Source organism: Orycteropus afer, unplaced genomic scaffold, assembly GCF_000298275.1.
Source record: "Orycteropus afer afer isolate SDZICR_OR568_19922 unplaced genomic scaffold, OryAfe1.0 scaffold00294, whole genome shotgun sequence".
Classification (NCBI taxonomy): domain Eukaryota; kingdom Metazoa; phylum Chordata; class Mammalia; order Tubulidentata; family Orycteropodidae; genus Orycteropus; species Orycteropus afer.
In genome coordinates, this window is record NW_006921881.1 from 97,587 (window position 1) to 111,407 (window position 13,821).

The 13,821-nt window shown below is 38.9% G+C and overlaps 1 protein-coding gene across 1 annotated transcript; it reads right to left on the reverse strand.

Moving 5' to 3' along the window:
- Positions 1 to 7,662: 7,662 nt before the first annotated feature.
- Positions 7,663 to 13,580, reverse strand: LOC103205900 (HLA class II histocompatibility antigen, DQ alpha 2 chain-like). Its single transcript, XM_007951300.1, has 4 exons — positions 13,499 to 13,580; positions 8,768 to 9,016; positions 8,057 to 8,338; positions 7,663 to 7,817 (listed from the first exon to the last, which is right to left on the reverse strand). Exons 1-4 carry the CDS (start codon positions 13,578 to 13,580, stop codon positions 7,663 to 7,665), a joined length of 768 nt encoding a protein of 255 aa, XP_007949491.1.
- Between the last annotated feature and the right edge of the window lie 241 nt (positions 13,581 to 13,821).

Below are 13,821 nucleotides of genomic sequence, written 5' to 3' on the forward strand. Positions count from 1 at the left end.
TTGGTTTCCCTTTTCTTTGTTGAAGAGGGTCTGTGCAATCCTTCTGCCTAGTCCGCCATCTTGCCCCAAGGTCACTCCATAATCATTTCTAATATACAAGTTGGTACAAGAACATTTAATGGTCATAGTGCACACAATCCAAAACACATAATCCTTTTAAAGACATTCCAGGTTCATCTCTTCACCTTGATTACCGTCCCATTCTATGCATATGGCTTTGGGCCTTTGGCTGGGTGTAACCAAAAGCCCTAGCCTCTGATCAATTATCTCCTCCTCCTAATAATTCAGTTTTAGCCAGCATATACCAATCATAAACACACAAAACTTCTCGAGCAATGGTTTCTATTAAGGATTTTATAAATGGTCCTGTTGGCCTATAGGTGGTAGCAGCTTGTTTCAAATCTTTAAGAGTTTTAAAGGAAAATGTTTTATGTTCTTGTATCGGTTGATTAGTCTGCTGATTTATGTATTCTGTTAAGGGAAAAACATGTTTTAATTCTAATGGAATGTCTTCATCCATGGCCTTTGCACCATAGTTTGTATAGGTGATAAAGGAGGCACGTGGATGATAAACAGTTAACTTGTTTTCCTGGTCTCCAACTGTATCACTACGGAAGTAGGTTGCCCAATCTTCCTTCCGGGGAGTGGCTGGTGGATTTGAACCACCAGCCTTCTGGTTAGTAGTCAAGTACCTTAGGCACTACATCACCAGAGCTCCCCAATAGCCATTAGGGAAATGCAAATCAAAACAATAATGAGATACCATCTTACCCCAGCACTAATGGCAAAGTTCAACAAGACAGGAAATAACAAATGATGACAAGGATGTGGAGAGATTGGGACTGTCATACACTGCTGATGGGACTGTCAAATGATACAACCATTGTCGAAAGCAGTATGACAACTCTGTAAAAAGCTGGGATTAGAAATACCATTTGACCAGCAATCCCATTACTATCCTAAAGAAGTGAGAGCCAGGGCAAGAACATTATTGTGAAAAGTCAAGGAAAGGTTATATATGGAAGGAAACTTTCTTTGTTGGTTACCAGGAGTGGGAGGGGAGAGAAGGGAACACTGAAAAAAAAAATGCATTGACCCATGTCACTTTAGTTTTGTGTATTTCACTGTACAGAAATTATATTTCAATAAAATGCATTTAAAAAAAAAAAAAAAAAGCTTTCGAGCAGCCATCTAAGATGAACTATTGATCTCTTCTCATCTGAAGCAAAGAAGAGTGAAGAAAATCAAAGGCATCTGGAAACAATTACTTCAAGGATATGGTGGCTCCTGAGATCAGAAGAACTAGGTGGTGCCTTGCTACCAATGCCAGCCACTTGTAGAGGGATCAGAACTGGAGATTCTAGCTAGAGTGGGAGAAAAACTGTGGAACAAAATTCGAAAACACAGAAATGACCAGAATTACTGGTAGGATAGAATCTGGTGGAACCCTGAGACTATGGCCCCGGATTACTGTTCCGGCCTGGAATTATACTCCCATGAATTGGTTCTCAGACCGACAGTAGAAAGACCTACATGCAGAATACCTACCACAGGGTGATGCACCCACCTACTCTAGGGAGATACACCCCTCAGAGTAACCGACCACGGGGCACCAGAGGGGGAGCATTCACATACAGGGAAAGCTGGACAGCCAGGAGTGCATAGTTAAGAAGGACACAGGGAGGGGGTAGTCACAGGGAAGGGAGGGGAGGAGAGTTTGTTATGGTCGGGGATGGTAATAGAATGTACAAGAATTGTTGAATGTAAAACAAATTTTCCTCTGTAAATTTGCACCCAAAGCACAATAAAAGTAAAAAAAATAAAACAATGCAAAGATTTTAAAAAGTATTCCAGGAAGGCCCAAAAACAGGCAGAAGTTTTTAAGGTTTTCCTCATTTTTTCAGGAAACTCTGAGTAAACTATATCCTCCCCCAGACTAGAGGAACCTCTAAATAATGTAACCTTCATGAATAAATATGCAGCAAGGAATAATGGCAAAGGAAAGCAAATACTTGCTTTAGCATTGGCTTGTCTAAGCCCTAAACTTCATTAATATATCCATTGATTCAATCAGTCATGCAATAATGGCCATAGTGAAATTATACAGCATGATAAAGAAATCTGAGAAATGGTGGAGTAATGGTCCAAAAATGGAGTACAAGTGTTGTGAGAAATACCACACTAAGAGTGTATTAAAATAATGTGAAACAAAGAGACAAATATTGTATAATTCCACCTATATGAAATATCTAAGATAGGCAAGCATATAGAAAACAAAATTTATTAGTGGTTACGGTGGAGGAGGGAAAGGGGTAGTCACTACTTTGACACACTGAGCTTCTGTTAAGGGTTATAGGAGAATTTGGAAATGGATAATGGTAATGGCTGAACAACATGATAACTGATGTTCCTGAACTGTACACATGAAGAATGTTGAAAAAGCAAACAATTGTTTCAGAGAGAGAGAGGGAGGGAGGAAGGGGGTGGTGAGAAAGAGAGAGAGAAAGAGAGGGATGCAAGGAGGGAGAGAGAGAGAAAGAGTGCTAGCGCTATGGTGGTGTAGTGCCTAAGATATTTGACTGCTAACCAGAAGGCTGGCGATTCAAACCCACCAGCCACTCCTCGGAAGGAAGACTGAGTGATCTACTTCCATAATGATACCACCTTGGAAACCCAAGAAGGGGTTGCTAAGAGTCAGGACCTACTCGACAGCAGTGAGTTTGGTGTGTATATATATATATATATATATATATATATATATATATGTTGGTTGAATACCTGTCATGTTATTTAATATGAGATTTGTGACTTGGACTCCAGAAAACTAACAATGCTAATTATTAACATCTACTGGCTGCTTACTATGTTCCAGGCTGTGTGCTAAATATTTTATTTGTAACAACATATTTAATCCTTTCGAATCTTTAGTATGCGTTAAGTGTAAAATTGGTCTATATTATGATTTTTCAATTATTTAACTTCTAGATAGCATGGTGTTAAATATTAATAAAGTCATACTTCATGCATACAATCTGAAATAATGCAAATAACTCAATAATTTTTCAAGAACCACATAGTGCAAAATCGTGAGGACTGATTTTCAAACTTTTTACAGTGCTATCACATGGTAATCACACTTTTAAGTTTTGGCTGACAAAAAGAAAAGTTTGCTCTTATTTCTTAGGATTAATTTTAATATACTAATTTAATGGTGTTGTTGTTGTTATGTGCTGTTGAGTCGGACCCGACCTATAGCGACCCCTCCTTGGGTTTCTGAGGCAGTATCACTACAGAAGTAGGTTGCTCATCTTCTTTCCGAGGAGTGGCTGGTGGGTTTGAACCACCAGCCTTCTGGTTAGCAGTCAAGTGCCTTAGGCACTACACTACCAGAGCTCCTACTAATTTAATAGAACACTTAATTATATGGAACCTATACATAGACCAAGAGGCAGTTGTTTGAATGGTTTGTTTGCATGGTTTGAAATCAGAAACAACGTGTGTCAGGAAGGTATCCTTTCACAAGAATTATTCAATCTGTATCTGAGTAATATTCTGAAAAGCTGGACTTCATGAAGAACACAGCATCAGAATTGGATGAAGACTCATTAACAACCTGCAACTCATGGATGACAAAACCTTGCTTGCTGAAAGCAAAGAGGACTTGAAGCACTTACTAACAAAGATCGAAGCCTGCAGCCTTCAGTATGGATTACACTTCAACATAAAGAAAACAAAAGTCCTCACAGCTGGGCCATAAGCAACATCCTGATAAAACAGAAAAGATTTACATTGCTAAGGATTACATTTTACTTGGATCCACTATAAACGCCCATGGAAGCACAGTCAAGAAATCAAATGATTTGCATTGGACAAATCTGCTATAAAGGACTTCTTCTTCTTCTTCTTTTAATTTTCATTGTAATTTGGGTGAAAGTTTACAGAGCAAATTCATTCTCCATACAGCAGTTTATACACATTTTGTCTTGTGATTTTGACTGTAATTTCCTGCAATGTAACAGCTATCTTGTCTTTCCACTTCCTTCCTGTAGTTACCTCTTCCCTGTGTCCTTCTCTCCTATGCACTCCCATCACCCCCCCCCCCAGGTGTCTCCTTGTGCAAGCACTGTTCTTCTGTTCTCCAACGATTGATCATTGATCACTCCAAGGATTGTATCTACCTGATATAAATGTTTACCCCATATGTCTATAGTTTGCCTGGAAGCCATAGGAGTTAGTTCAGTTCCAGACTTGAAGGGTAACTAGGGCCATAGTCACAGGTGTCTTCAAAGGGCTTCTTTAAAGTGTTAAAAAACAAAGATGTCACCTTGAGGACTAACGTGCACCTGACCCCAGCTGTTGTATTTTCAATTGCCTCATATGTATGGGAAAATTGGGCAATGAATAAAGAAGACGAAAGAAGAATTGATGTCTTTGAATTATGGTGTTAGCAAAGAATATTGAACATACCACGGACTGCCAGAACAATGAACAAATTTGTCTTAGAAGAAGTACAGCCAGAATGTTCCTTATAAGCGAGGATGGGGAGACTGTCTCATGTACTTTGAACATGTTATCAGGAGAGACCAGTCCATGGAGAAGGACATCATGCTTGGTAAAGTAGAGAGTCAGTGAAAAAGAGGAAGACTGTCAACGAGATGGTTTTACACAATGGCTGCAATAATGGGCTCAAACATGGCAATGATTGTGAGGAGGTGCAGGATCAGGCAGTGTTTCAATCTTTTGTACATAGGGTCACTATGAGTCAGCGCCAACTCAAGAACACCTAACAACAAACAATGCATGCACTCTCATATAAAATCCAACTTTTATTAAATTTGCTTTCCTCCGTGCTTTGTGGGGAAAGGATCTAAGAAGATCAGTATTTGTATGTTTCTGGAGCTTTGGTTATAATGTCATTCAGTGTAATCCTTCTATTATAATAACACACACACACATTTCCAAAATGAGTTATTGAAATTTACATAAAATTTATTCAAAATTTTATTGGTAAAAATTTCTCATCATATTACTGCATTTTCATTTACTGATTCATGGTCTACATTTTTAATTGTTCTTTTACCTCTACTTTGCAGATAGCTTTTTCTCTTTGAATCTTTCCTTCCTTATCCCCAAAATAAACATGCATAAAGATATGTTTCATGTAACACACCTTAACTAAAAATTTATGGACCATAAGGAGGGGGCATATTCCTAATAATAAGTAAAAACCAAAGTCAAATATTACAACTTCTTGCCGAAGTGCCCTTTCAGCAATGTCTTTATCAATAATATGTCACTGAGCACTACATTCCACCTATTCTCCCAGGCTAACCCAATCTCTGTTTTTCTTATTATATATGTATATATATATATATATATACTTCCATTATCATATGAAAAGAAATTCATTCATAGCTCCATACTTGCATGTCTTAAATCATTAAAGGGCTCAGAAAACAAAATTGTCTTTCATGTAAATCATCTGTTTTTCTTAGAAATTAATTGTGGATTAATTAATTGTCAATGTTTTCTTATGTATTTGCATAATATGTATAAAGCATGTCTTTATATCAAAATTATTCAAATCCTATCAATAACTCTACAAAGACATTAGTATTATTTCTCCTTTATGGATGAGAAAAATAAGGCTCAGAAATGTTAATTTATCCAGTGTTACAGAGTTTAAAATAGTAGCCAAAAGTGCTGAGTCCTGGATTTGGATTTGAGTATCTTTTTACCCAATTATTCTGTACTATTATTCCATTAATATTTTGTATTTTTATTCAATTACATTTTAAGCTCAGTGATGCAGATGGCATGGGCAGTGACAGCCTTATACATTTAATATCTATTTTATAACATCATCCTTGATGTAGGAACTCAGTAGTTGCAGAGTGGAAAGATTGAGGCAACTTGCCTAAAATAATTTCAAGAGATAAAATGTTCATACAATCTCAAGAGTGAGATTTTAGGTACATTCAGCAAAGTCAGAGAAGCCCATCTGTTGATCCATTTCTTCTGTAATGGTTCCCACAGGAGACCATGAATCCAGGGGAGTATGCATAATTGCTGTGCATTATCTCAACTGTGTTGTCCCTTCTCAGATTTCTCTCTCAAAGGCTTGTATTTTCCTTAGCCTTAAAGGGCGAAAGGCAGGGGACTGGGAGTATTAGGGTACTTTGCTGCTCCCCAGGGCACACAGAGATGCAAGGGAGTTCAGTAACTCTGATCTAGGATTATCTGCCTAGAAGCATCCTGGAGCCCCATGCACTCAATCATCTGTGACATGCCATGATGGCACAGGAAAATCAATGTGATTATTTAGCAGAGCTTCATCTAGGAAGTGAAGCAAACTCCACCTTTGTTCTAGAGCCCCTAAATACACTTACTAGCCCTAAGTATGGGAAACTAGTCCTTCTCAGATAACCACATCATTCTAATGCTCTTCTGACTGACTTTCATCTCTTTTCCTAACTAGAGCATCCTTATCACTTCAAACGGGGGGTGAGGGGGAGGAAGGGAAAACTTCCACTATTATCGTTCACTCTTCATAAATTCAAAGTTTGGGGAACAAATTTTGACTTTTGGTACTTTTGAGAGTGAAGTTTCCTTTCTCCTAGCTTATTTCTCTGTCACAACTCTTTAAATCTGTAATATTAAAATGAGTTCAGGCTTATTTCTTTTACTTTGTATTTTTGATATAATAAATCCGCACCAAGTGCAGAGGGTATATATGACCTCCATTAATGTCTGAATTGGAGGATGTCAGTGGCAGTGACCAGGGATGGGAACAACAGAAGAGATATTACCAAAGCAAAAACAAAACCCCGGCCATTGAGTTGATTCCAACTCATAGCGACCCCCATTGGATTTCCAAGGCAGTAAATCTTTGCAGAAATAGATTGTCCAGTCTTCCTTCTGTGGAGGGGCTGGTGGGTTTGAACCTCCAACCTTCTGGTTAACAGTCAAATGTCTTAGGCACTGCAACACCAGAGCTCCCCAGAAGAGATACTAACTTCTGTTAAAACATTCAAATATTGTGGTTGCTCCTGTGTTGCTGGGCATGACATATGAGCTTGAAAATGGATTAAATGGGCCTAAAATGTATTTCCTTCCTTTTCCTGGTCAGTACTAAGATGAAAGAAAGGGGAAAAAAATGCAGTAAAAGACTTCATAATGGGAGATTTATTGCTTCCATGAAGATACTGCATCAGGGTTATGAAACTTAAGCAGCTAAGTGGAATAGCCCAGGGGTTCCCATAGTAGGTAACACATGAGGAAAGAAAAAACTCAGGAGGTCAGGGGGTGAACTTTAGGGGGTATGTGAGGTCTGAGGAGATTCAGGACCTTAAGTTCTAGAGAAGAGGTGAGAGGAGGAATGTTTGGAGGAGAGAAGGAATCTTGGCCAGAAAATAGTGCTAGGTCATCTAACAAGTCCACTCTTCTGTTCTTGTGGATGAGCAATAAACCTGCAAGAAGAGATACATGAGATTTATGGTCCTGGGGCGATTCTATGTTATCACATGATAAGTTGTAATTCTCTTACAACTTTTCCACCACATTAATGTTCCCAGACTCCTCCCACAGCTTTCCTTCCTCCTGTACTGGGGCTTCAGCTCTAATAAATCTTAATCCTTACCTTCCTCTTTCTTAACACGTGACTCAAAGGGGGCCTTGGTGTCTGGAGGCACCTCCTGAACGCAGGCCTCGGATGATGAGGATGGTGCCCACCACAATGCCCACAAGGCCCACAGCCAGTCCTAGGGCACAGACTACAGTCTCAGTCAACTCTGACATAGGGGTTGGAATCTCAGGTTCTGTGGAAGTGAAATTGTTGAGGTCAGAATACAGATTCATGTGTATGCCTGTGGGGCAATGTTGGGAGCTTGCAAAGACTTGGGGCACCAGGCTTAGAAGGGAGAGTAAATTCCATCACTAGAAATCCTTGAAGTGTGGGGAACAAGTTTGGGCCATGAAAGTTAGAGCTAAAATGTAAGATATTCTGGATTTGACAGAGAACAAGAAGATTTCAAAACTGGGTGGAGCTTGTACATACCCCAATGCTTCAGAAGCGGCTCATCCAGGCCCCAATGTTCCACTTTGCAGTCATAAATGTCATCAGCAGAAGGAAGGAAGGTGAGGTAACTTATCTTGTGGAAGGAGTGATCACTCTTGGGGAGAAAGTTGGTCTCAGTGACACCTTCTGTGACTGAATGCCCATTGCTCAGCCACGTGATGTTGATCACAGGCGGAAAGATGTTGTCAACAAGACAGATGAGGACATTGGGGTGACCCAGCTCCACGAAAGACTTTGGAAACACAGTCACCTCAGGAACCTCTATGGTGAGGACATGATACAGATATAAACTGCTAACAGCATTGCATTTTAGAGGACCCCTCCCACCATTTCTCCACCTGAAAGTAGAAGCGTTTTTGATTCCCTTCTCCTTGGAAAACACTATACACTCCCTGTATCTTCTTTTGTGGGCATGCTTATTAAGCTAGGAGGTCTATGAGACATCTCTTAGAAGATTCAAGGAATGCATTATGAGGGTAAGTGTCCTTGTGTTTCATGGAAATAAGTGATTTGTGAGATGAGAGATGATGAGAGTTCAAAAATTACCATGAGAAGATGTGGGGATCCCTTGTAAAGGAAAGAATCTTATAGAGTGGTGAGACAAATATCTATGTCTAGGGAAGAAGGGAGTGAGACTTGGCATGAAGTGATAGCTTTAATAAAAAAGAGGTAGAAATGGTGGACACATACCATTGGTAGCAGCAGTAAAATTGTAGTATTTAGTCAGGAGGTCCAAGTTGTATTTTCCCACTGCTATGTTTCTCAGTCCACCTTGTGGGTCAAAACTTAAAAGTTTGCTGAACAAAGGCAGCTGCCACACAGTTTGCTTCTTGTCCAGGTCCACATAAAACTGCTCATCTCCATCAAAGTCATGAGTGTACTGGCCATTTGGACCATAAGACTGGTAGACAGTTGTGCCGTAGGAAGCAACGTGGTCAGCTGATGAGTGAGGATAAGAAGTAGTAAGTGGCAGAGAGAGGGAAAAAAGAACTTTATTAAACAAAGTGACAGAAGAAATTAACTTTCAGGTATTATGAGTTTCACCTTTGGCATAATCTCTGGACAAAATGTCCATCATCTGTCTCCTTTGCCTTAGAGCTGGCAGTTTTCCAGTTAGAATCCATTCTGTCTTTCCCACTCTAATATAGGCTCCATGAGGGCAAAATTTCACATGTTTTGTTTACTGCTATACCCTGAGTGCCCAGGTCATCACCTTACATAGTAGGTACATGATAAATACTGTAACTGAATAGATTCTGGAATGAATGAATGAATGATCATGGCTTTTAAGCTTCTCCAGAGATTCCATTTCCTTTCCTTTCCTTTTTAAGTTTTATCTCTTACTTAATTCTTTGATCAGTTGATAGTACATCATTATGGCTCCTCTGACTTCAGGACTGACCACCAAGCAGAGAAATTTCTACACAGGAATCCCTTCCTCATTTTTACCAAAGGAAAGCAAACAGGATCTTACTGTTTTCTAGAGTTTTGTGAACTACTATGGGGTATAAAGAAGGGTGTAACAGAAAGAATGAACAGATTTATTTAAAATGTGAAAAATAAACAATGCTTCTAAGGTCTCTGTTTTGTTAAGAGCAGTGATCCTTAGAAGAGAATACCTGATACTTTCTGAAATAAAAATGGAAGCTTTATTTGTTTTTGAACTCCTGTCTTCCCCCTTCCTTTTTTTTTTTCCTTAGAAGGAGTTTCTAACTTCTGTCGTTATTCTGACTCTATACTTATAGTCACTTGAGGACTTAAAGTAAACTCAAGCCATTTTTCCTCAACTGAACAAGGTGCATGTGTGAGGATGCCAAAGCAGAATGGCAGCCAGTGCACTGCCGCCTACTGGACACTTTTTGTCAAGACATATATAAACTTTTTACCATTTCATCCTTTCTTCCTTATTTACTGAGCATAACAAGTAACAGAGACTGCAGGGAAAAAACAATGCCAATCAGGCATGTTCTTTGCTATCAAGGAACTTATTGAGCAGTGCGAGAATCAGGTGAATAAAGGAGCAAATACTGTGATGAGTTCTGTGATGGGTATATCTATTATTATTATCATTATTATTATTAGAACACAGAAGTGTGTGGACAGGATCAAAACAAGAATGAAAACGCAAAATAAATATTCGATGAGGAACTGACAGTTTTATTTGAGGAAAGGTGTGAAGACAAGTGAACTAACTAAAAAAGGGGGGAGGGAAGCACATACAAAGCCAAAAAAGGTAGAAATCATCCAAAGTGATTTGGTCATTTCACAGCTTTTTTTGTGTGTGTATCACTGGAGTGTAAAGCATATATCGGAGAATGATGAGAAATAAGGTAGAAAATGGAAGCAGAGGTCAAATCATACAGTCTTTGTAGACCAAAGAAAATCATCCCACTATAGGAAATCATTAAGTGAAGGGAATGACATAATTAAGTTTGTATATATCTTCCTGGCAGGAGCTCTGGTAGCATAGTGCCTAAGGCACTTGACTGCTAACCAGAAGGCTGGTGGTTCAAAATCACCAGCCACTCCTCGTAAGTAGTGATACTGCCTCAGAAATTCAAGGAGGGGTCGCTATGAGTCGGTCCAACTTGACAGCACATAATAACAACATATTTTCCTGGAAACAATGTGGAAAAAGTTATTTGTCTCTTGCTTATTTTTCTAGTCTTATAACATATTCCACAAGTGCCTCATCTGTCAGTCAAACTAAACTACACTAGCATTTCATGTTCATCCTGCCTTTTGGTCAGTCTGTTTTTCTCCTTGAAATGAATTCATCTCTTAGGATTTCCTGGATACCTCCCATTCACCCTCAAAGTTTCTGCTAAGTTATCAAACTTTAGTTAAGCGCTGTAATTAAACATGTTTTAAACTACATCATAACCTCTAACTTCTCCATGTCAATGTCCTGCTTTCCAAGTCCATCTGTTCCTCTTTTGGTTCACTTTCTTCCCACTGGCTGATCAGTTAAAGGCCCTACAACAAACCTTCCTTAAGTTTGCAATGAATCTTCTTGTCTACTCTTTCAAACATAAACATATATAATCATTATTTTTATGTAGTACTTGTCCAGGGCTGTCTAGTGTTGCTATCATTTGAACTGGAATGAATTCACTTTTACAGCTTCAGTCTCAACTAGGTCCTCTGCCCTGTTCAGCAATGGTCCTGCTACTTCCCTGCACCCCATTTTATTTCCATCATTAATCTGTGTACTCTCAGATAGCAGTCTTTTCATCTTTGTATTCCAAAAACTTAGATCACTGCATGCTCAAAAATGTGTATTTAATAAAAATTGCTATTCTGTAAAATCATAGAAATATTTGGGAAGACTGACCAGTACCGAGATAACAGAAGTATATGAAAGTTAGGAACTAGGGCCAGGGCTACATTATGACTTGTGGTTTTTAAACACTATTACCTTCATGGACCTCTTCCTTCATAAAAATATTAAAAATTATATTTTGTGACTACATTATGATTCTCATTTTATGACTGATAGAAAGATGAATATAATCCAGGCTGGATTAAAAATGACAACATTTTTATTAGCTCTAAAAGTTCTTTTTGATTGTAATTTTAAAAGAAAGTAAAACTTTTTCATGGGGCCTTAAAAGTATTATGGCCCTCTGGCACTGTGCCTATGGTGCCTAATGGATAAGTCGGTCCTGACCGGGGCAGTCGGGTGTGATGTTTCAAGAAAGAAAGTTTGGAATACACAAACCAAGTGCACAGGAGAAGCAAGTGAAACTCACTACAAAACAAAATAAATACTCATGGGAGCAGCATGGTTAATAAACTTGCGACGGTTAAAGTCCTTTCCCTTTAATTCCCTTTTAACTATTTGCTTTATTATTCTGTTTTGTTTTTTTCTTTTCAAACCCACTGTTTATGTCTATAAAATAGCAGGAGAAAGATCCTGAAATGTAAGAAGGCTAAAGGAATATATAGAAATATAGAAAATATATAGGAAAAAAAAAAGGTGGACAGCAAAGGTAGAGGGATCAAAAGAACCAAAATATTAATCTATGTTTGTCCTTTTATAAGAGGACTTCATGGAATAGGGTGAAGGATGTGTAATTTGGGTTGATAATTTGAGAATAATACAGTTTAACTCACCAATTTTTCATCATAAGTTCTCAGTTTTAAAATAAAAATTTGGATGTTAACCAGAAGGTCAGTGGTTCAAACCCACTAGCAGCTCTGTGGGAGGAAGATGACACAATCTACTTCTGAAAAGATTTATAGCATTGGAAACCCAACAGGAGTCCTATGAGTTGGAATTGACTCAATGGCAGTGGGTTTGTTTGTTTATTTGCTGAAGGAAAAAACTTGAAGCTACACCTGTAATATATATAAAAAAACAAACAAACCAAACTCACTACCATCGAGTCAAATCTGACTCATAGTGACCCTCATTGGGTTTCCGAGGCTGTAAATGTTTACCGAAGTAGATTGTCCCATCTTCCTCCCGTGGAGCAGCTAGTGGGTTTGAACTGCTGACCTTCCAGGTAGCAGCCAAAGCCTTCTCTACTATGCCATTAGAGCTCCTTACACCTGTAATAGTAATACTTTAAAAATTAAGAATAAACATTGACATTTTTATGTCTTCATTATTTCCAAAGCATATGTATATAAATGTGTGAGGTGACACACTGAGATTAAACAAAGGGTTGTTGTGTTGTTGTTATGTGCCAGCGAGTAGGACCTGACTCATAGTGACCGCCTCCTTGGGTTTCCAAGGAAGTATCACTACGGAAGTAGATTGCCCAACCTTCCTTCTGAGGAGTGGCTGGTGGGTTTGAACCGCCAGCCTTCTGGTTATCAGTTAAATGCCTTGGGCACTACGCTACCAGAGCTAGTGTGATAAAATGGCTTGTCTAAAAGCATTCGGCCTGGTGGACTTATTTACCAGTGCCACTTCCCATCATGGATATATGTACATAAATCTGATACAATGAAAAGAATACTCTTTCTTAAGTGTAGTATAGATAATTCACGGGACTATTTACACCCAAGATATACTACAGGAGAAAGGTATTTAAAGGCTTTAAAAGTTACTCAGAGAAATTTGGGAGTGATAGTTCATACATTTTTAATAACAAAAAAGTAATCTATTTATGGAAGCATTTCTAATGTTTGAGGCAATCGTGAATGAATGCAGTAAATATCTCCAGGATATGTTCTTTGGATCCAGTGCTAGAAACAAAATAAAGACCTCGGTGAAGCTTGCAACAGCATAGGTAGCAGAGAGTGGGGTGAGGCTCTGGTTTTCTGAAGGGAACAACCATAATTAGATTTGCTTAATACTGAGAACAACCTTGAGGAATCTTGACTATTTATCAGCCAGTCTTTATCTCCTTTTTCCACTTCAAATACCTGTTTTCCAACTCCAATCCCCACATTTATCGACTGTGCACTCACCCACAATGTCTTCGCTCTCACAGGTGCTCATCATGGTAGTCAGGGCAAGGACTCCCAGAATCAGAGCTTCATTTAGGATCATCCTCTTCTCGGGGTGGTCTCAACAGTTGCTGTTCAGAGTTGTGGAGCAATGCTGAGAACTGAGCCCCAGAAGGAAATCTAAAGGCACTCAAACCAAACCCTGCCAGATCAAGTTCAGCCAATCAGAAACACCCCTTGTGATGACACCTCGGTTGCCAGTAGAAGAGTTAGTTTTTAGAGGCCTGGAAGGAGACTGGGAAATACCCTGGTTCTGAGGCAGTCTCCATTCAGTGTATACCTGA

Excerpts from the sequence above, each read along its gene's own strand:
- LOC103205900 (XM_007951300.1), bottom strand. The coding sequence starts at position 13,580 with ATGATCCTAAATGAAGCTCTGATTCTGGGAGTCCTTGCCCTGACTACC. Across the intron at positions 8,339-8,767 it reads TTTTACTGCTGCTACCAATG|AGGTTCCTGAGGTGACTGTG; the intron begins GTATGTGTCCAC and ends TCCTCACCATAG. Across the intron at positions 7,818-8,056 it reads GCCGCTTCTGAAGCATTGGG|AACCTGAGATTCCAACCCCT; the intron begins GTATGTACAAGC and ends TCACTTCCACAG.